Source organism: Hyaena hyaena, unplaced genomic scaffold (assembly GCF_003009895.1).
Source record: "Hyaena hyaena isolate Hyena2069 unplaced genomic scaffold, ASM300989v1 scaffold_93, whole genome shotgun sequence".
NCBI classification, from domain to species: Eukaryota; Metazoa; Chordata; class Mammalia; order Carnivora; family Hyaenidae; genus Hyaena; species Hyaena hyaena.
This window is the reverse complement of record NW_024080724.1, coordinates 785,167-806,154: the sequence shown is the minus strand read 5'-3', so window position 1 is coordinate 806,154 and position 20,988 is coordinate 785,167. Positions and strand designations below refer to the sequence as shown.

General features: G+C 48.7%; 1 protein-coding gene across 1 annotated transcript in view; it reads right to left on the bottom strand.

Annotated features, from left to right (window-relative positions):
* Positions 1-20,988, bottom strand: part of GABBR2 (gamma-aminobutyric acid type B receptor subunit 2) — a 351,400-nt gene that overhangs the window by 82,579 nt on the left and 247,833 nt on the right. The window contains exons 8-9 of the mRNA XM_039234825.1: positions 14,127-14,187; positions 582-662 (exon numbers count right to left, since the gene is read on the bottom strand). Of these exons, the coding sequence (XP_039090756.1) occupies positions 582-662; positions 14,127-14,187 (142 nt within the window). The remainder of the gene's footprint in view (positions 1-581; positions 663-14,126; positions 14,188-20,988) is intronic.

The window sequence follows — 20,988 nt, the reverse complement described above, 5'->3', positions numbered from 1 at the left end:
AAGTCAAATGGAATCCAGTCAGGGAGCTCATGGTCCCATAACCTAGAAATTTCCATGCAAAAATGGGAAAGGCAGAGACAAACACTATGAAAGCCAAGAAAAGGGAGCCATTAGCTCAGCTGATGGGAGTGGGGGGCAATCAGCGAAGGCTGTACAGAAGAGGTGTCATTTGATCTGGTTCTAGAAGCCGAGGAAGAGTTCTCCAGCAGAAGAGGGAATGGTCTTCCAGGAAAACCAGCAGGTGGACAGGCTTTAACCCAACCAAGTCCTTTCTCAAAGAAGGAGACAGAGCTAAATTTAGTTGGGCCACATTAAATAAAATTACTCCTGGCCATGGATTGGTTTAAACGTAGATGCCCCAGTGAGAGGCAGCACTCCACGCAGACTCCAGTGACCCCACTCCCATGTGAGTGATGGGGACACTGTGCTCAGTGAGTGGGTATGTGTGATAAGAGGAAAGGAGGTTCCTTCTTCCCCAGGAAGCCAAGGACTCTGAGCTTGTCCCCACCCTTCAGACGATATCTGGGCTTGCAAGGAGCAACTGAGCAGGCCCCCTTCTACGAGAAGCCCACCTGCCTTACCTTGGAACCTGATAGTGTCATTGATGATCTCCAGGGTGTCGGCCACAGCATTGTACTCTCCCACCTTCACCTCCCTGCTGTCTGCGGGAGCAAGAGACAGTGCTAGTTAGATGGAGTCCTGTGCCCATGGCCGGCTGCTCCTGTCCCCGCTCTTGCTCCCCTGTGGGCCCTGGCCAGACTCTCGCAGGCTTTCCTTTTCCCCAGGGCCTCTTCCAGGCAGAGTCGCAAAACCTCCAACCTGATCTGGGGTGGAACAGGCGCCCTCTTCAACCATCTCACCCACCGGTTACCGGCCCTTTGCTGTATGTCTCATGGATGGGGGCCCACTCCCCTCCTAACTGGACTTTGTTACCAAGTCCTTCCTGGTCACTGAGCTGAAGGGTCTCTCTCTAACTTTCCTCTGGCATCTGGCTCTGTCATCTAAGGCTACACAAAGTACTTCTGCTCCCTCTGCTCCAGGACAGCCCTAGAGACTTGGAGACAAAGACAGATCATTCCCCTGGCGCAAGACCCCAACCTCACCTTACAGAATTTCGTTTCCAATTCTGCCCTCATCCAGGTCCCTCCTTGGGCTACGCCATACAATGTCATTGTGTCTGATAGAGTGTAGACTCAAGGACCAACTAATGTATTTCTTTAGGCATGATCTGGTCAGCAGCAAGTACAGGGAACTGTCCCCTCCTTTATTGTGCACATTATATTCCTATTAATGCATCCTCAGGTGGAATTAGCATCTTTCAGAGGCCACATTGCTCTGCTGTGTCATACGGAGCCGAATCTCCTTCATATACGCTTGTGCAGGTGTATTTTCAGACTCGAGTGATTCATTTGAATTTACCCTTGATACTATTCTGTTGGCAGCTTTAGGTCATTGTTTTGGTCATCTCCAGGAATAAAGATGACAAAGGCTGGCCCAGGGCAGGGGCAAGAAGAATGAAGAAATGGGAGTATCAGATCTGACAAAGGTTTCTTTTTTCCAAGTAAAATCTGGACAACTGGGTGATCAAATGTTCAGGGGTGTGGAGGACAGGGGAATGAAGCATGTCTGGGGGGAACTCAGGTACCATTCCCTGAGTGGGGAACTCAACAGGAGAGGGTCAGAGAAGTGGGCAAGTTGCCACATTCTGGTTTGGGCATGGTGAGCCTGACGTGCTTATGGATCACGAGAGTGGAGATGTCCTTGGGTCTGGAGACAGGGGAGCGGTCTGGGCTGGGGAGTGGGTCAGGGCCATCAGCGGGTAGGCTGGGAGATGGAGCATGGGGGCAGGTAGGAGGGCCCTAGGGACAGTGTCAAGGGGAGGAGAGGATCGAGGGCAGAACCCTGGGGAGCACCAACCTCCTGGGGGTGGGCAGAGCAAGGATGCTGCAAGGAACTGGGAACTACTGGCCAGGATGCTGGGAGCAGGATGGCGGAGAGAGTGGGCATCATGGGAGCCAAGGAAAGGGACAGTGTCACATGTCACCGAGAGACTAGGACAAGCCCCTTGAGCAGGGGTCAGGAGATGTGGTGTGTGGGGCTGCTGGTGACTGGAGAGGAAGCAGGTTTGGGGGGAAGAAGGGCCAAAGGCAAGGAATGTGGACGTAGAGTGAAGCCCCCAGGGCGGAGCAGGCTTAGAGGGTTGGGGAGTGGGCGGGGGGTCCACTGAAGAGTCACTGAGCCCTGACAACCTGTCTGGATCTGTGCCAGGAACTTTATGTGCCTCTTTTGTTCAGTTCTCACGGCTGGCATTGGTGGTTTCAGTCCCACCAAACAGGTGAGGAAACTGAGGCTCAGCAAGTTGAGCCCCTCCCTCATTCTAAGAGTAGAGCCCAGCCTCAAACCCGGGACGTTTCCCATGGCCCATGTTCTCATGGGGCTGCCTTGATGGGGTCCCTGAGCGGTGACGGTTCTGTGCCAAGCTGCCTCTCCAAGGGCCGCGTGTGGCTCCTGAGTGTAATCACTGAGGAGAGCTGTGCCCACATGCCCACCTCAGGGCAAGCGGTTCCCCCGAGCTGCAATGCTGGGCATTGGAATGCCCAGAGGTGATAAATCGGCGTGGCTGCAGGAATTCCAAATGTGCACTGAAGAACGGCCAGCCGGCTGGGGCTCTGGCTCTAAGTGAATTTCTTTGCAGAGATGCAGACATGCTGCCGGTCCCTTATAAACATTCAGAAAGCGCAGCAGGGAATCCCATAGCCCACCCCCCCACTCCCCCCCCGTCGCCTGTGGTCCTTTGTGGGGTGGAAAACAGGACTGTAAAGTCACTTCCTTTTCCCCACAATGGTCTCCTTGCCATTGGGGGAGTGTCACATTGTGCAGGTGGCTGCCGCTTGCCTGGGTCACAGCTCCTAAATGTCACATTAGCAGACTCTGCTGGGAGCTCCGGCATCCCTGCTCTGGCCTTCTGAAGTTCTCAGTCCCAATCAGCTCCCGCCGCGCAGAGGAGGAGGCCCTGATTTATTTATCTGGCATGGGGAGGCAGCTCATGAAATATGCAGGCTGATGGGAACAAATCATCAGGGGCCGGGAAGTGGTGTGGCGGGTACCCCACCGCGCCCCAGCCAGAGCCGCCCCTCTGGTTCACACACCCTGCTGTACTGTCCCTTGGCACCAAAATAATGCTCAGCTTCCCAAGAAAGCCATAATCACCATAATCTCTCCCTGGAGTACCGCTTGGGGAACATAGGTGCTTCTCACGTTCTCTCATTGAAGGCTCATGGCAAATCGCTCGCCCCGGTCTGTAGATTGGGGAGGAGCCTCACAGAAGTTCAGAACACGCAGAGCCATGTGCCAGGCAGTGACCAGGTGGCCTGAACCTGGCTCCCCTACTTCTGGGTTCAGACCACTTTCACCACCCATACTGAGCAGAGCACACGCTGGCCACTTAGCCCACATGTTCGGAGTCTCTACTGCATGGCAGTTCCAGGTATTTCACGGTTAAGACTCCCTCAAAAGCTGCAGTGTGGGTGGGGGAAGATTAGGTTCTGTCCTTACCCATGATCAAGGTGGCCCTGGACATCTGGGTGCTGCGGGATGCTTATGCTAAACCTCTTACTCACTTGTTCATTCATTCAACACACATTGACTGGAGGCTTATTACGTGTCAGGCTCCAGGCTGGAGGCTGGACACACAAAGATTAAAAAAATATTCATAATCCCTGACATTGTAGTTTAGAGACTAGAGCCTCACCCAGTCCCACCAGGGAGGTAGGACTGTTCTCATCTGCAGGGACTATTTCCCTCCAGCCTGCATTTTGTTAGCAGGTGGTTGTAGCTGTAAAATGGGAACTCTCAAAGCGGCCAGGAGGACTAAGGAGAATACTGGCAGTTTCCAGCTTGCAACCTAACTCACAGTAAGTGTTCAAGACACTGTCATTTGCCTCATGATAAAAGTAACCGAGCTATTTGCTAGATCCCCAACACTCCCTATGTTTTCTTACTGCTGTGGCTCCCCACCACGGTGCTTCTGCTTGGAAGGCGGCTTTCCCCTCCCTCCACTAAACCAACATGGCCCAACCCTACACCCACCTCTTCCAGGAAGCCTTTCCAGACTTCTGCTCCCACCTCTGTGCACCTCAGTTTTTGTGGCCTGAGGGCATGGGTGACAGCCTCGGGTGTGGGAGCTGTGCCCGACGTGTGCCCAGGCCTTACGATTCCTGCCGGCTGGTTAGTTTCTGAGCAGAACCTCAAGTCTGGCTTCTGGTGTCCCCAGGAAACGTAGAGTATAGCCCCCGCCCTCCACGTCCCGTACCCAGGGCCACTCTCGGGTCTGCAGTTGGTAGGACGGTGGCCTCCCCCGCCCCCCACCATGCTCTTCCATTCACCGGTGGCCCCGCTGATGGAGACCATGAGAGGCACGCAGCGCTCTCCATTATTAACTCTTGGGTTCGCTGTCAACTCCACTGTGCAAACAACAGTAGCCACTCACTTGGTTACAGGCCGGGCCTTACACACTGTGGACCAGGGGATCTGTGGACGGACTAGAAGGGTCCATCAGGGGGTGGGGGTGGGGATGAAGGAGCTGAGCAGAGGCCTGCAGTGTTGAGCGTGTCCCTGGCGGGCATCCCTGCTCCCACAACTCTGCTGCGCTTGCCACGGACTTGCTGCGTGACCCTGGACACACTGTCCCGTTCTTTGGGCCTCAGTTTCTCCATCTGCTAACTGCACTGCAGGGCTTCCTTCCAATGGTTCTCAGCCCTGGCCAGGGATTAGTATCACCCGGGGAACTGTTAGAAAATACATATGCCTGAGTCCTAATACGAGCCTGTTATATTAGAACTGGTTGGGGGGTGAGGGAGGGTTCTGGGCAGCAGTATTATTTTTTTAGAGAGAGAGAGAGGGCACAAGTGAGCAAGGGGCAGAGACACAGACAGACACACACACACAGAGATAGAGAGAAGCAGGGCTCACCCTAAGAGGCACTTATGCTCACCTGAAGCAGGGCTCAAGCTCACCTGATGTGGGATTCAAACTCATGAACCCGTAAGATCATGACCTGAGCCGAAGTCAGACGCTTAACTGAATAAGCCACCCAGGCGCCCCAGGGTGGCAGTATTTTTTAAAAACCCCCTAAGTGGATCCTAACGCACAGCCAGAGTTAAGAACCACTACATTCGACTGAAGGTCTTTCAGTGCCGACACTTTCTGTTCTGAGAGGCTAAAAATAGTGTGGAACAGAGAGCCCCTCTCCTGCAGAACAATGCTGCTTCCTTGTCGTGGGGCAAAAAAGAAGGGTTTTCTTTAAAAAGCTCATTCTTCATTTCAAATTTTATATTTGGATGATACGTAAAGAAAATAGGTCCCATTGGTGAAAACTGGGCTGCCAAAAAAAGTCCAGTCTGAAAATACTCGCTGGCTGGGGGCCTGGGAGCGCGCATGAGATGGCGGGGAGACAGCCTCCATCAGAGCGGTTCCGCCTCCTCCGGGGACCACGACCCCAGGCCGGAGGGCGAGCGGTGGGGTCGCCAACACTCTGCTCCGTGGGCAGTCCTCCCCTCACCCCTCACCGTCCGTTTGTCCTCAACTGGCTCCAGATCTGAATGGAAGGAGGTGTGCGTGTTCCTTAAAGTTTAATTGTCACAAACACACAGACTCAATGTACGGCTCTGAGGTATAAGACAAAGGATGGGTTTGACTCCCCGAAAATAAAACACGAGAGCCTTATATAATCTCTCCATTCCTTGTAGGACCCCCTACCAAAATCCTAAACTCAGGGGTAGGAAAGAGCTCTGGCTGGCACACAGGACCCTGGGGCTGGTCTTGGCTCTGTGGTCACCTCAGTAAGGAGCCCCCAGGAAGTCGCGGCCCCTTCATGGGTTTTGCTAAAGCCAGTGGGCTGGACGGGGAGATGTCCATGGCCTCTAACTCTTGTCAGATGATTCTGCGATTGCTTTGAAGGGTCTTCCTCAGTTCTTCATTCTAAGCTGAAATCGGCCTCCTGAGATTTCCCTTCAGGGGGCGTGGCTCTGCTTGGGTTGTGGGGGGGGCACACATCGCATGGACCCCTGTTCCCAGTGGTTCTCCAGAGATCGGAGCATGGTGATAGTGGGCTTTATTCTACTCTTCCCCAGATGGCCAGCCATTCCTCAGGAAGTATTCCCAGTCTGGTCACTGCCTGTGGGAAGGTGCTAGAGGGTCACTTTCTTGTCACCCAGTGAAGAGCAGAGGCAGCACCGAGCATTCGGATTTTGTGCTTCCTTGGCCCAAATCCTGCAAACACTCTTCTCTGTCTTCATAAACAATATGCTGCTGCCACATTTTTAACAAATTAATATCAGGGACCTTTGGTTGGAAATTTTTAACAGGCCGGGTGGACACTGGCCAAATGGCTTGAGAATATAATAACCCTACTAAAGGCAGATTTGTCTATCGACTCAGGCAAACTGGGCCAGGAGCAAAAGCTAACTATCAGGGGGTGTACAGGACACACACAAACACAACAGGTTATTTGCACACAGAACACCATTTTTCTTCTCTTCTTGGCTAACTTCCACTGGCCCTTCAGAATTCATCTCAGATGCCACCTCTGCTGGGTAGCCTTCCTGGAATCTGCCAGGTGGAGCCAATTGCCCCTCACCACGTGTCACATGCACTTGAGGTTCTGTGTCTATGCCCACTGGTACCCTGCTCTCTGAGGGCAGGGGGCTGCATCTTACCCAGCTCAGCACCCCCTTCTGTCGAGTCAGGACCTGGAATGAAGGTGCCAGGAAATGATTTAGTTTTAAGAAACTTCAAAAGCCCAAACGATATGGGAGAAACAGGAATTCATCTACATCAAAATTAAGAACTTCTGTTCAACAAGTACTTTATATACAAGTGGCTGAATGAGAGAAAGTATTTCCAAAGCCTAAAGGTAAAGGGGACTAAGATTTAGAAGATGTAAGGATCTCTAGCAAATCAACAAGGAGACAGTACCCTCAGAATGAAAGTGGTGATAATCAACAAATGGCTCATAAGCACGGGAAGAAACGCCCAAACCTCACTAGTCAACAGAGAATGATATTTAAAACCACAGTATGACATTACTTTTTCCTTCGAATGGCAGAAAATGAAGGGGCCACCAACGCTAGGCAGGTACTGGTGGGAGAAGGGGCAGGAATCCCCATGCTGGTGGCAGCAGAAGCGGGTGTGGGTGTTGAAAGAGCCATTTGGCACAATTCTGCTCCTGGACATTTGTTCTAAGTAAATGCCCATTTGGGTTCATAAGGGGACACTCATTATTTGTACAGGTAGGGAGCTGAAGGTGGCCTGGGTATCTGTCACTGGGAGGCTGGATGGGGAAAGCATGAATGCACCCCATGGAATGATCACTGAAAGTCACGGCTCAGATGTTCACACAGGGACATGGAAGTATCTCCAAAAAACGAAGTGCTGACTGGGGAGGAAAAAAAAAAAAGAAAGAAACAGAAGAAGAAGATATATAACCTAGTTGCACTGATATAAATCAAAATATATGCACTCAAGACATCAATCCACATGTTGTGAGGACATGTCAACACAACAGATGCATTAAAACACTGAGTGTTTGCCCTTTCCTGGCGGGTGGGGGTGGGGGGGGCTTGGGGATGAGAACAAATGCCAGAGATAAGGGCACAGACAAGCAAACAGAGAGGGGCTTTCCTGGGCCAATGATAACAGTGCCCCATGAAATGAAGGACATGAAACGTGTCCTAGGGGAGGAAGATCTTACTTTTCTCAAGAAATTCTGGTGGCAGGGGGCAAATCTGGGGTTATGGCTGCCATGGCCCTTCTCTGTGGTAATCACCGAACTGTTCATAGCTTCATGTCTTTGAATTCTCACCATCACTCAAGGCAAAGAAAGTGATCTTTAATTTTGCTATTTTAAACTGAATTCTGAAACGATGGCTTAGAGGGGCGCCTGGGTGGCTCAGTCGGTTAAATGCCTGACTTTGGCTCAGGTAATGATCTCACGGTTTGTGGGTTCGAGCCCTGCGTCAGGCTCTGTGCTGACAGCTAGCTCAGAGCCTGGAGCCTGGTTCAGATTCTGTTTCTCCCTCTCTCTCTGACCCTCCCCTGCTCGCGTTGTCTCTCTCTCTCTCTCTCAGAAATAAATAAAAACATTAAAAAATTTTTTGAAATGATGGCTTAGAGAGATTAAGCCATAGCACCTAGCTAGTGATGAAGAGGCAAAGGCTTTCAACGTTCATAGACTTTCCTCATGAGAGGAGATGAGTCCCCCATCACTGGAGGCATTTAAGTAGAGGTAATGCTGCAAAAAAGAGTCAGGGCTCCCTTCAATACAGAGAGTCTATGGCTCAATGAAACACAAGGTCTGCTAAATAATTCTGTCTCCCAGGCTACCTTCCTTGGGCTCTCTTGAAAGGCAAGCCCTGGATGACAAAGGCTGGGCAGTGTCAGAGCCAGGCTCCCCGCCTCAAGGAGCCCACATACACGTGTGCCCTTGCATTCCGGCTGACCCACAGCCATGCACGGCATTCTGCAGGCTAGTGGACTGTCTCCCTCTTAATTACACTGAGTCAAGTGGCAGTTCAACCAGACCCATGGCTGGGGGGACGGACCTCCAACACACTCCCTGATATTAAGAACCAGCCTCCAGCATTGCACACTAGGGTCAGACTGGCTCTGAAAGTTTTCTAGTAGGTTCTGGGAAATTATCTTCCCACTTTTATCGGCCCTGGCACACTGCCTGAGAAATCATGAAGCGCCTGGGAGGCAGGGACTGTATCTTATTCAACTCGGCTTCCCTCAGAGGACCTGACAGAAGTGCCTGGCAGGTGCTCAGGAAATGCGCACTGCGTACAACCATGTCCGTTACCCCCAAGACCGAACAGTAATTAATGGCTACCACCACGGAGGACAAGGCCACATCTCACCCGGTACCTTCCGAATGACACTTATACTGTTGGTTCAGTGGACGACCCCACCCCTTCAAATCAGGTCCCGAAACATAAAAGTCCGAGGTCTGAGCCCTTTATGTTGCACAGAAGCCGTGTGAAATCCAAGCACATCATCGTTTGCCGCGACTCTGACAAACAGGCCTAATGAAGGCAGGGCCGGTGAGGGAGCGAGCACACAGATGCTCAGAGCTGCCGAAGAGCACGAACAAGGCTCTAATCATGGCTTCGCTCGACTTCCTCCCCTGCTGCGAATTCTGAACCGTGTTTAGACTTCGGCAGAAACATGGATTCTTTCTTCTCTTGAGAGAAAAAAGCAGCCAATTCACTGGCATTCATCCTCTGCTCCACGTGCTTTCATGGAAGTCAGCGACAGCATGGGGGAGGGTGAGTGGATGTGGAGTCGAAAGGGGTCCAGGCCTTGGCCTCACTACACCCAAGGGGTGTGGCCAACAGGAAGCTAGTGCCTGCTCTGGCCGCTGGCGGATCACTCAGAACAGTGCCTGAGGCAAGAGTAAGAGGGCATGGAAGTTACTGGAGAGGTAATCCTAGGGCACTCTGAAGGGGCGTGGGGAGGTGAGACAGGGAAGGGGAGAGAGCCAGTAAAGGGCCATTAATGAGCAGGTTTCTGGGTGGGCAGCTGAGGCAACATCCCACTGGGGACCCCTGCAGACAGCATACCTTGCAGTTTCCCGACCCAAGAGGGAAGGATGCTGAGAGGTTTAGCCTCTGCTTCTCTCTCCTCCTTGAGGCAGAGCTGTCCCTGGAAGGGCCATCTCCCTGGACATCTGGCCTTCTCCTTGCATAGGGCGAGGCCTGCAGGTGCCTTTGACGGGATGTTTCTTTGGAAATATGGGTGCTCAGGGAGTGTCTGTGCAACTGATGGCCTCGACCACCCTCCCTCTACGACTGTCCTGTTGGGAGTTAAAAGCTCCCTTGAAAACAAAGTCAATGCAGAGAAGCTGGGGGTGAGGCAGATCATTCATAGGGATCTAAAGCCTTTCCCGGGTTAAAATGCCTCAGTCTCAAGAGAGGCCATGAGTCTAACCCTGGCACATTATTCTAGAGCAGTTCTGTTTATCCAGCATTCCTAATTTTACAAAAGAGGTAGTTTCTCCAGCCTCACACAGCAATGGCTGCCATCTTGAATTAGCTTTGGTTCACACTCTGTTGTCAAGGCCAACTGTTGTTTGCAAGACAAGTCACTGGAAACCACAAGTAAATGAATATGTTCTTAAATATTCACAAGTCCTATCACCAACTAATCCAGTGAGCATTACCAAGGGCTGGCCAGAAGCCAGACACTGCGTAAGGAATGTGACTAGTCCCAGCTCTTGAGAATTTATAGAGCAAGACCTCATGTGGCCATCCCATTTTCCAGAGGCTTAGCTAAGGCTTAAGGAGATGAGGTAACTTGCCCAGGGCCACACTGCTGCTAAGTTTCAGCACAAGGACTTCAATCCAGGTCTTTTGTCCCCAGATTAATTCAATAAACTTGTACTGGAGGCCCATCGAGTTCCAGGCATTTGTCCTACCAACTCTACAATCTTGGTATCAAAAAGTGCAGGACCACGGTTTCTTGGCTCCCCTTTTAGCCTTCTCCCCAAAGCTGCCTCCCATTTTCAACTCACTCGTGTTTTAGTGTTGCAAAGGAATTAACAGAGCCTCCTACAAAATGCTTTCTTTATGGTAGATACAAGGGTCTGGAAGGCACCAGGAACTCTGCACAAATGATGCACAAAAGCATCTTGTGAGGTCTTCAGAGGGAGGGTGGGATGGGCTGTCTTCCAAGGTCAGGTTAGTGAGCTTTGAGACAGTCTGGGTGTGAGCCTCGAAGCAGCCCCTGCAAAGAGAGGCCCCACTGCTGGGGCTGCCTGTCTGTGAGCCAGCTCTGCGGTGAGCCCTGCTCACTGCCCCCCCTAAATAGAGGGCAGGAGGTGAGGGAAAGAGAAGCAGACAGGGAGAGAGACAGTGTGAAGGACACAGCAGGAAAAAACATGGTGTTCCCATTTAGAAGCCTTTTTGTAAGGCCAGTGGCATGAGGTGATATAAGAGTGGGTAACCCCAGGAAGGGGAACAGGCCCGTTCTATGGGTATATCCTGGAAAGTTCCAGAAAACAGAGCCTGGACCAGCCCAGGGAAGTATGGGCCCAGAGACTGGAAGGAATGAACTCACGATGGGATGGGCCTGCCCCAGACAAGTCCCTTCCAGGTTGGTCAGCCTATTCAGTAATGCAGTGCCCTTCCATCCGGGCAGACAATGCACCTCTGGGACCCTTTACATTTGGAAAATGAACTCTTGTGCTGACACGAACATGCCCCCAGGATTCCAGTGCCTCATTTCAGCCCCCAAATAGCAGAATCCCTCTATCAACAGGATCCATGTTTTAAAAATATGTAACAGGGGGTGCTTGGGTGGCTCAGTCGGGTGAACACCTGACTTCAGCTCAGGTAGGTCATGATCTCGTGGTTCATGAGTTGAAGCCCACAGAGGCTCGCTGCTGCCAGCCTGTCAGCACAGAGTCCACTTCGGGTCCTCTGTCACCCCTCTCTCCGCCCCTCCCTTGCTTGTGCTCTACCAACAATAAATAAATATTTTTAAAACTCCATATAAACAGGAGTATCTGCAGGTCCAGCTCTGATGTTCAATAAAAACTGGACACAGGGGCACCTGGGTGGCTCAGTCGGTTAAGCGTCTGACTTCGGTTCAGGTCATGATTTCATGGTTCGTGGGTTCGAGCCCCATGTCGGGCTCTGGGCTGACAGCTCAGGGTCTGGAGCCTGCTTCAGATTCTGTGTCTCCCTCTCTCTCTACCCTTCTTCTATTCGTGCTCTGTCTCTCTCTCTTTCTCAAAAATAAACATTAAAAAAAAAACTGGACACAAATGTGAAGGGAAAACAGTAGAGGTGTGCATGTGAGTACAAGGAAGAATCTGAGGTCCAGTCTCAGCTCTGCCACTAACCGGCTGTGTCACCGGGCAGAACACCTCCCTCCCCGGGCCTCAGTTTCCCATCTATATCAGGAAGTAGTGGAGCAGGATCATCTCTAAGTCCCTTCCCTGTCTGACATCCTACATATGGCTAAGTGTGGGGAGAAGCTATAAAGGGCAGGCAGATGGAAAGGCACCTGGGGGTTTCAACACACCAAGAAAATCTGGATTTGCCCCAGAAAAGTGTCATAATTTTTGACACAGTGCTAATCATAATTGCTACTACTTGCTGAGCAAGAAATAAATATATGTACATATTTCTACGTGTTAGCTTGTCGAGTTCTTCCCATATTCCAAGAAGGTAGGTGGGATTATATTCCTATTTTACAGATGAGAACTCCACACAGGTGAAGTCAGTTGCCTGATATGCCCACCTCTGAACTTCTGTTTGCTCCACTGCCTTCCTTACAAATATCTAAAATGAGGGGTTGGTGTCTTATCCTAACATATGAAAAAAAATAAAATAAACAAAAGGCACGCACTTGTAGCTGTGATCGTCCAATCAATATTTTATAAAATATTCTCCCAGAATGATATAATTTGAGAACTGGAAATGTGACAAGAGAATTTAGTTATAAGCACTCAAAAAAAGAAAAAAAAAAAAAAGAAGTGTCTTTGCCAAGATGCTTACTTGGTTCAACCAATGAAGAAGCAAGACTTACCAAATGGGAAAATAATTACATTTGCCGAAAATTATATCTTTTATGCATGCCAGAGAGCTGACTTGCGTTTCAATTACCTGCCATCAGCAGGGTGAATCTACAAGATTGCATTACGGAGCCACGGTACCCAACACCTCTCCTCAATGATCTCAGTCCAGTGGGATTTGTCTGAATGAACCTGAATAACTCGATTTCATTTCTTGCTTTCCCTTGGATAACTTTGGGATCTGACGCAGAAGGCACTGCTCTTGTTTCTGGGTTTTCCAGAAACATCCAGAGGCTAAAAAAAACTGCGGTAAAGAACAGTGCATCTAGTGGTTTTGGCTAACAACCCTGCCGATGACTGATGGAGGTGTCTACCTGGAGGAAGGCCCGGCCCACTCCTCACAGACGCCCTGTGCTCTCTGACAAGCCTATGTCCCTCTCGGGGCCTCCACTCCCACCTTGTCACATGAGGAACATGGTCTGGAAGGTTTCTGAGCCCCTTTGAACATGGACAACAGAAAAATCCAACAAATGACCTAGTTTCTTAAAAAAAAAAAAAAAATGAATGACCTGTAAACAAGCACGTGGGGGGTGATTATGGGTTAACAGAGATTAAAGAGAAATATCAACCAGATGCAATGAGTGAGCCTTGTGTGGATTCTCCCCCAAACTACACAGGCATTTTGGAGAAAATCAGAGGATCCACATAGACTAGAAGTATCTAAGATTCAACTAAGAACCATTATCAGGGGCACCTGGGTGGCTCAGTTGGTTAAGCATCTCATTCTTGCTCTCAGCTCAGGTCATGATCTCAAGGTTAGTGAGATCAAGCCCCGAGTCTGGCTCTGGACTGACAGTATGGAACCTGTCTGGGATTCTCTCTCTCTCCTTCTCTCTCTGCCCCTCCCCCTGTTCCTGTGCTCCTTCTGTTTCTTTCTCAAAATGGATAAACTTAAAAAAAAAAGAATCTTTGTTAAATGTTTTAGGTGGGATAATAGTATCTGAAATAAATGTTCTGAAAGGTCCTTATCTACTGGGAATGCCTACTGCAGTATTTATAGATTGAAATGAGATAATGTCTGGGAGCTGTTTTAAACATGACAGAAAAAAAAGGGTGAGGTGGGTGAGTGAAGATAAAGCAAGATTAGCAAAATGTTGATGATGGCTAAAGTCAGGTGATGGGTACACAGTGGTTTATTATGCAATTCTCTCGACTTTAGGGTCTGTTTGAAAATTTCTAGAATCAAAAGCAAAAACAATGCAAGCTTTCTCAGAATAGTGGGGCGGGCTTAACCCCCACCGCCCATACTTTCATGAGCCTCTCAGAGTCCATGTGAAAAGACTGTGTAGCCTGAGAAGTTATGCAGTTGAGAAAAATATTCTAAATAAGTTGAAACTAATGCTTTCACAGAGAAGTGTTTTTCTATTTTCTCTATTTTCTCTTATCTGGAACATCATACTTTCATTTCTTTTGATGTATTTCACTGCAGAAACACAACATCCCCGAATATAAGAATTCATCAACTAGAAAGAATAAGCATCAAAAAGCCTACCTTGAAATTGAGTAAATTTAATGGTCCCCATCCTCTCCCCATTTCGGAACACAACTTGACCCTAAAAACAAAACAAAAGAGAAATGCCATATTAGCTCAAACACCATGGATCTCAGCTAAAATTTGTACGTCGTACAATGTGATGATTAATATGGAAAAAAAAAGATTCCCGCCAGACTGCAGATGCAACATTAAACTAATTGTTTTCAAACTGGTTGTGACTTTCTCTGGTTAATAGAGGAGCACAAAATCAATAATGGAAGCAACACATGTGAATTCAAGCTGAGATATGCATCGTTGTTATTATCATGACTATCCATTAAACACCCACGTGTCCTGTTATCCTGGGACCAGGTCTTCCGGGGTGCTGGAAAGATGGAGGCAGAGATGAGGCCTCTGGAGCCTGGCCCCGACTCCGCTCCTGTGCCCCACCCATTAAGGTCACTCTGCTGAGACTGTTTGGCGTGAGGACCAGAAGGGGGCTGGAGGTCGGTTTGTATTTCTTATTAAGGATAGAGAATGTTTTGGTAAGTTCTTCCTGAGCGGTGACATCAGCCCCAATTATAAATGGGCTATGGGGCAGCACAAAATTAAGCTTCGTGAGCCAGCGAGACCTACCTGGTGTCACAGGCAGCTGAGCACACCCTCACTAGGGACCCTGGGGGCTACACACAGCATCATCTGCTGTATTTGCGTTGCTTGCTGATACTGGGCTTCCATAAGCTACGCTAAATAAATCGCGAACATGAAGAGGGGGTGGGGTCTCTCCTTGCCCATGACCCATGACCCATGACCCATCAAAATTCGGTAACTGCAGGGAAATTGACACATTCCATCAAGGGATCTTTTAGACAAGCTTGAGTGGAAATGGGGAGGATCCTCATTTTACAGATCAAGAAACTGAGACCAAGAGAGGCTATGCACTCCATATTAGGTTCACTGTAAGTGTGGCTGCTGGGAGTCAGATCCGAGTTTGATTTTTCACTACAGCATGTTGCTCCTAATCCAGAAATAAATTCTTTCCCATCTTTCTAGTAACATGCCATTAGAAAAAGAAATTGTCTTAAAGAGACACTGCTTTACTCTCACTATGCTCTTGCATCATCAGGTACCGGAACAGACAATACTCCGGATTCCACTCAATTCTCAGGAGAAAGAATGAAAGAGGATCTTCCTTTGGTGGAAACCCAAAGTCTGAGGCCCTGCAGCTTTTGCAACAAAGGGAATCACTCAACCTGTTCTTAGAACGAGAAACACCTTCTAAGACCACTTTGACACCTTTTTGAAATCCTGTAGACAGCTACAAGTAGTATCATTTTGAAACTAATGCCGACCAAATTCCATATTCAGGTGATGGCAGGCAATTCCCTGAAGTGTGAAAACATTTCAGCGTAAGGTGAGACAGGAGCTGTGATTTTATTTCTAGGGATGATTGAAACGCACAGAACATCTTCCCAAAGCATCACTTTTATGCAAATAGACCACTTTGCACAGCTGGGAAAGATGCAGGCCTTGTGGACAAGAGGGCATTTCATGTTTTGATAAAGGTGGAGATCTAATTTACCCACTGCCAAGGTATGAAAAACTCTGAAGACTCCTAGATATAAAATGTGGACAAATGCTGCAAATTCTTAAAAATTTTTTTTTAATTTAATTTCTCGTTAGTTAACATACTATATTGGTTTCAGGAGTAGAATTCAGTGATTCATCACTTACATACAACACTCAGTACTCATCCCAACAAATGCCCTCTTTAATCCCCATCACCACCCACTTCCCTCCCTCAGTTTGTATTCTATCGTTAAGAATCTCTCGTGGTTTCTCTCTCTCTCTCTCTCTCTTTCTTTCTCCCCACCCCTTCCCATATATTCATCTGTTTTCCTTCTTAAACTCTGGGGCTCCTGGGTCACTTAGTCAGTTGAGTGTCCAACTTTGGTTCAGGTCATAATCTCACAGTTCGTGAGTTTGAGCCCTGCATCAGGCTCTCTGCTGTCAGCGCAGAGCCCACTTTGAATCCTCTGTCTCCCTCTCTCTGCCCCTCTCCCACTCATGCACTTGCCCTCTCTGTCTCTTAAAAAATAAGAGTGACACATAGGGTGCCTAAGTGGCTCAGTTGGCTAAGCATCCAACTTTGGCTCAGGTCGTGATCTCACAGCTCGTGTCTGTGCTGACAGCTCAGAGCCTGCTTTGGATTCTGTGTCACCTTCTCTGTCCCTCTCCTGATGGTGTTCTGTGTGTCTCTCTCTCAAAAATAAACAAACATTAAAAATATTTAAAAAGTAAACATAAAAAATTATCAAAAATTCTACATATGAGTGAAATCATAATGGCATTTGTCTTTCTCTGACAAATACATGTCATATATATATATATATGTACACACATATGCATTTGTATATATACATACATGTATATATATGCATATATATCTTCTTTATCCCTTTATCAGTTGACAGACATTGGGCTCTCTCCATAGTTTCGTTATTGTTGATAACATTGCTATAAACATCAGGGTGCATATACTGCTTTGCATCTGTATTTTTGTATCCTCTGGGTAAATAACTAGTAGTGCAATTGCTGGATTGTAGGGTAGTTCTATTTTTAATTTTTTGAGGAACCTCCATACTGTTCTCCAAAGTGGCTGCACCAGTTTGCACTCCTACCAACAGTGCAAAAGGGTTCCCCTTTCTCCATTCTCGTCAACCTGTTTTTCTTGTGTTGTTAATTGTAGCCATTCTGACGGGTGTGAGGTAGTACCTCCTCACCGTTTTGATTTGTATCTCCCTGATGATGAGTGATGTGGAGCATCTTTTCATGTGTCTGTTAGCCATCTGGATGCCTTCTTTGGAAAAGTGTCTATTCATGTCTTCTCACTTCTTAATGGATTATTTGTTTTTTGGGTGTTGAGTTTGATAAGTTCTTGATAGATTTTGGACACTAACCCTTTATCAGCTATGTCATTTGCTAACATCTCCCATTCCATTGGTTGCTTTTTAGTTTTGGTGATTGTTTCCTTCACTGTGCAGAAGCTTTTCATCTTGATAAGGTCCCAACAGTTCATGTTTCACTTTTGTTTCCCTTACCTTCAGCCATGTGTCTAGTAAGAAGTTGCTCTGGCCAAGGTGAAAGAGGTTGCTGCCTGTGTTCTCCTCTAGGATTTTGATGGTTTCCTGTCTCACATTTAGGTCTTTTATCCATTTTCAATTTATTTTTGTGTACGGTGTATGCAGGTGGTCCAGTTTCACTCTTCTGCATGTAGCCGTCCAATTTTCCCAACACCATTTGTTGAAGAGACTGTCTTTTTTTTCCCATTGGATATTCTTTCTTGCTTTGTTGCAGATTAGTTGACCATATAGTAGTTGCGGGTCCATTTCTGGGTTTTCTATTCTGTTCCATGAATCAATGTGTCTGTTTTGTGCCAGTACCATACTGTCTTGATGACTGCAGCTTTGTAATAGAGCTGCAGAATCTTTCTTAGTTAAATGAAACAGTATATACTGAAATGGTCTTCGAAGCTTGGACAGAATGACACTGGATTGGAGTAGGAGGTGGGGATGAGAACCTCCCTTTACTTTGTAAATAAAACTAATTAGTCCATCTTTGAAATAAGAGTTGTCACACTTTAGTTTTTTTCACAATAACTATTTTTACTGAGAGTAGCTCTTCCTTACTCTCTCAGGTAATGCAATGGAAAGAGGCCAGTGTCTGAATATTGCACACCTGGCTTCAGTGCTCCCTCGGGCAAATTCCTGAGCACCCAAGCTATGGACCTAGTACAGCTCCTGACCTACAGCAGGCGCTCAGAAAATGGCAGTAGTAATTCTTATCGAAAGATGTTTAAGAGCAGAGAGCTTTAATAAAAAAAAAGATGTTAAGTACCAACTCAAGCTTTCCAACCCAAGGCAGAGATTTTCCATAGCATATGATTCCATCTGTCAAAGGGATAAACTGTTGGGTTTTCGTCCAAGGTGTCCTCACCTCTCAGAAACATCAGCCCCCAAGTGACTGAGTTCTCTGACCACATGAGCCACTGTGTGCTTCACCTATGAGGGGTGAGGAACTCACAGATACGTGACGGGCTATGTAGGGGGTCTGCGCAGAGAAGCCAGGAAGCTCCATGAAGCCCCCTTCTGAGGAAGATGTGTCATCTGATTCTTTCCTGAAGGAGTTACCGTGGCACACGTTGGGTTGGACCACTAAAGCCAGTTGTGCTACCCTGCCCATGGCTGATGGGGTGGGGGCCGCTCTCCTAGCCAAGTCAATGTCAATGAGACTGGACACAAGGACACCCACATGCCAATCAGGTGATTTTCATGAAATTCTGCCCAACAGGTGTTCTTCCACAAAAATTTGCCTATTGTGGGCCAGGTACTTAGCTTCTAGGTGCTGATTCCTATCCTTGGAGAGATTTGTATTGAATTAGGGAGGAACAAATAAAACAAGTTTGCCACTAAATGAACACGATGACTTTGGTCAGTGAAGAGTGCCATGAAGAAAATAAGAGGGAGTGGCTGGCCGAGGGCAGAGGTCTATTGCACAGTCAGGAAAGACCTCACTGGAGAGCTGATGGAAGAGCTGAAGGCTGCAAGGCAAGAGGGAGGGGCTCCAGGCGAAGGGCAGAGTCAGGGCGGGAACAGGAAGGGCCAGCGAGGGGGAGCACAGCGAGGGAGCAGGTAGGTAGGCAGGGCCAGGTCACATCTGATCTGGAGGCCATGGAAGGCTCTGGAGGGGATTTTAAGCACGGGGAAGAGCCCCGGGCATGGGGAGGTTGAGCAAAGCAGTACTAGGATTTGATGTAAGGTTTGAGAAGATCAATATGGCAGCTGGATAGAAAATGGATGGTAGCGTGGAAACAAGGACACAGAGAAACTGGGGGCTGTGGCAGCTGGTCATCACGGTGTGTGGGGACCATGGCTCAGGCTAGTGTGGTGGCCTGATTCTCTCTCTCGCCAGCTCCGAGTGCACTGCCAGGATGGCTGGGCACTGTGGCCTGAACAGGAGTGGACTCGCATCTGCCTTCTGTCCGGGTCGCCCCTGCGGTGGACTGTCCCAATGCCCCCTTGGGAAGGAGGCACTCTTTCCCTGGCTGCTAGGCATCTCGGCTGCTGCTGAGCTGCCCAGCACCCCAACGAAGCTGTGCCAATGGCGGCCATTCCCTCTCCCTGGAGGACAGCCGACATCCAATGCAATGTGAAGGGGCACAGTTCTACCCGCTTCATCACTTCCAGACAGCTTGAAGGATCATGGGATCCTGAAGTCCCTGTGGGATGGCTGAGGCCATGGTTACAGCTGATTAACTTCAACTTGTCCCTTTGCCGGATCCTGCTTCACTTCTTCCTTCCTGGGTTTGGTTCCTGATCAACTTCCTGTATGTAAATCTTTGTCTCAGAATCTGTTTCCTGGGCAACCTGACCTGAGACATCTGCCATCAAAGGTCATGGGGACTATGCCTTTCTTGCATCCTGAAGGAGCTTGCGTGACAAGGCGGTGGGAACCGAGGCGATGGATTCTGAGAGAAGCCCGCTCTCCAGCCTCACCGGGGCCTGGCATTTCAGCTGGGGAAGCTGGGCTGGCTTTGCCTTTCTTAAACCCCAGTTTGAGCAGGGATTTGTTGTGCTCTTCTCCCCACACACATATTCTTTCTGTCTACATAAATGCTGTGCCTCTCCTTAAGCTTTCATCGTGTGCAATCCCAGGGCTGTAACTGGGGACCGTCATGCGCACTCAAGACCGTTCCTATGATGGGCTGCAGCCCGAAGCGATGGGGCTTGGTAGCTCTGGCTGGCGTGGTGGCCGAGTTCTGTCTGGTGACTCACAGTCTATATCCTTCTCTGTGTTGCAGGGACCCAAAGTCCAGAAACCACATTTCCCACCATCCCTTGCCAGCTGGTTTCCATTTAGGTTCTGCTAATGAGAAGCATTCACAGGAGATCAGAAAGTATGCATAAGGGAAAAGCTATACGTTTCCTGCCTTGGCTGTAGCAGCAGGAGTCTGAGTGACTGCAGGTGTCTGTGGACCCCGGCATCCCTGCACTAGCAGCGTGGGGGTGGGGGGGCACTCTGAGCTGACTGCTCAGTGGCCAGTGGTGGGGTCCCCACAGTAGCAGAAACAGCAGCAGCGGGAGCCTCAGAGGCCAGTGTCCTTGGGTCCCCATTATTTTATTTGCATTCCTAATCTGCTCGGGGGTCATTCTTACAAACTCCTCAGAAGTTAGACAGTCAGCATGCTGTCTAGAAAATAGAAACCGCTTCGTGCATTTCAGAGGCAGTGCTAATACCGCGTCCCTTTGTTCTTGCAGCCCAAGGGGCTTAGTACTTTCTGTAAATACTTATCTCCAGTAACAGCACCTTTCTGTTTTGCTCCTCCATCCTTTTCAACAAAGTTGTAACCAGTTTCCTGTATTAAATCTCCCTCTGAAATGCCTGAAGTGGTTTCTGTTTTCTCGATGGCATGCTGATTGGTAACGGAGTCTAACTTCTAAGGAGTTCATAAAGAATGACCACAGAGCAGATCTGGAATGCAGATAAAATAATGGAAGTAAAGCCTCCAAGTGGATCATTTATAAGGAATTTTTTTTCCTTCTGAAAGAGATGTTGCTAATGTCAAAGAAAGCAGTCCGTTTCGTCAGAGTTGATCTAAATGGACAGTTCAGGTTGAATCGGGAGCACTAAAGCTGCATTTCCTTGTTGGAGACAATATCAGAACCACAGAATAACACGTGGGAACCCCCCCGCCCCCTCAACATTCGCCAGACAAGAGTCAACACTGCCCCCAGTGTGACCCCAGGGCATCACTGAGTGTTTCTGAGTGTCAGTTCTCCTGTTTGGAAAATAGGAAGTGCAATACCTACTCGTCAGGGTT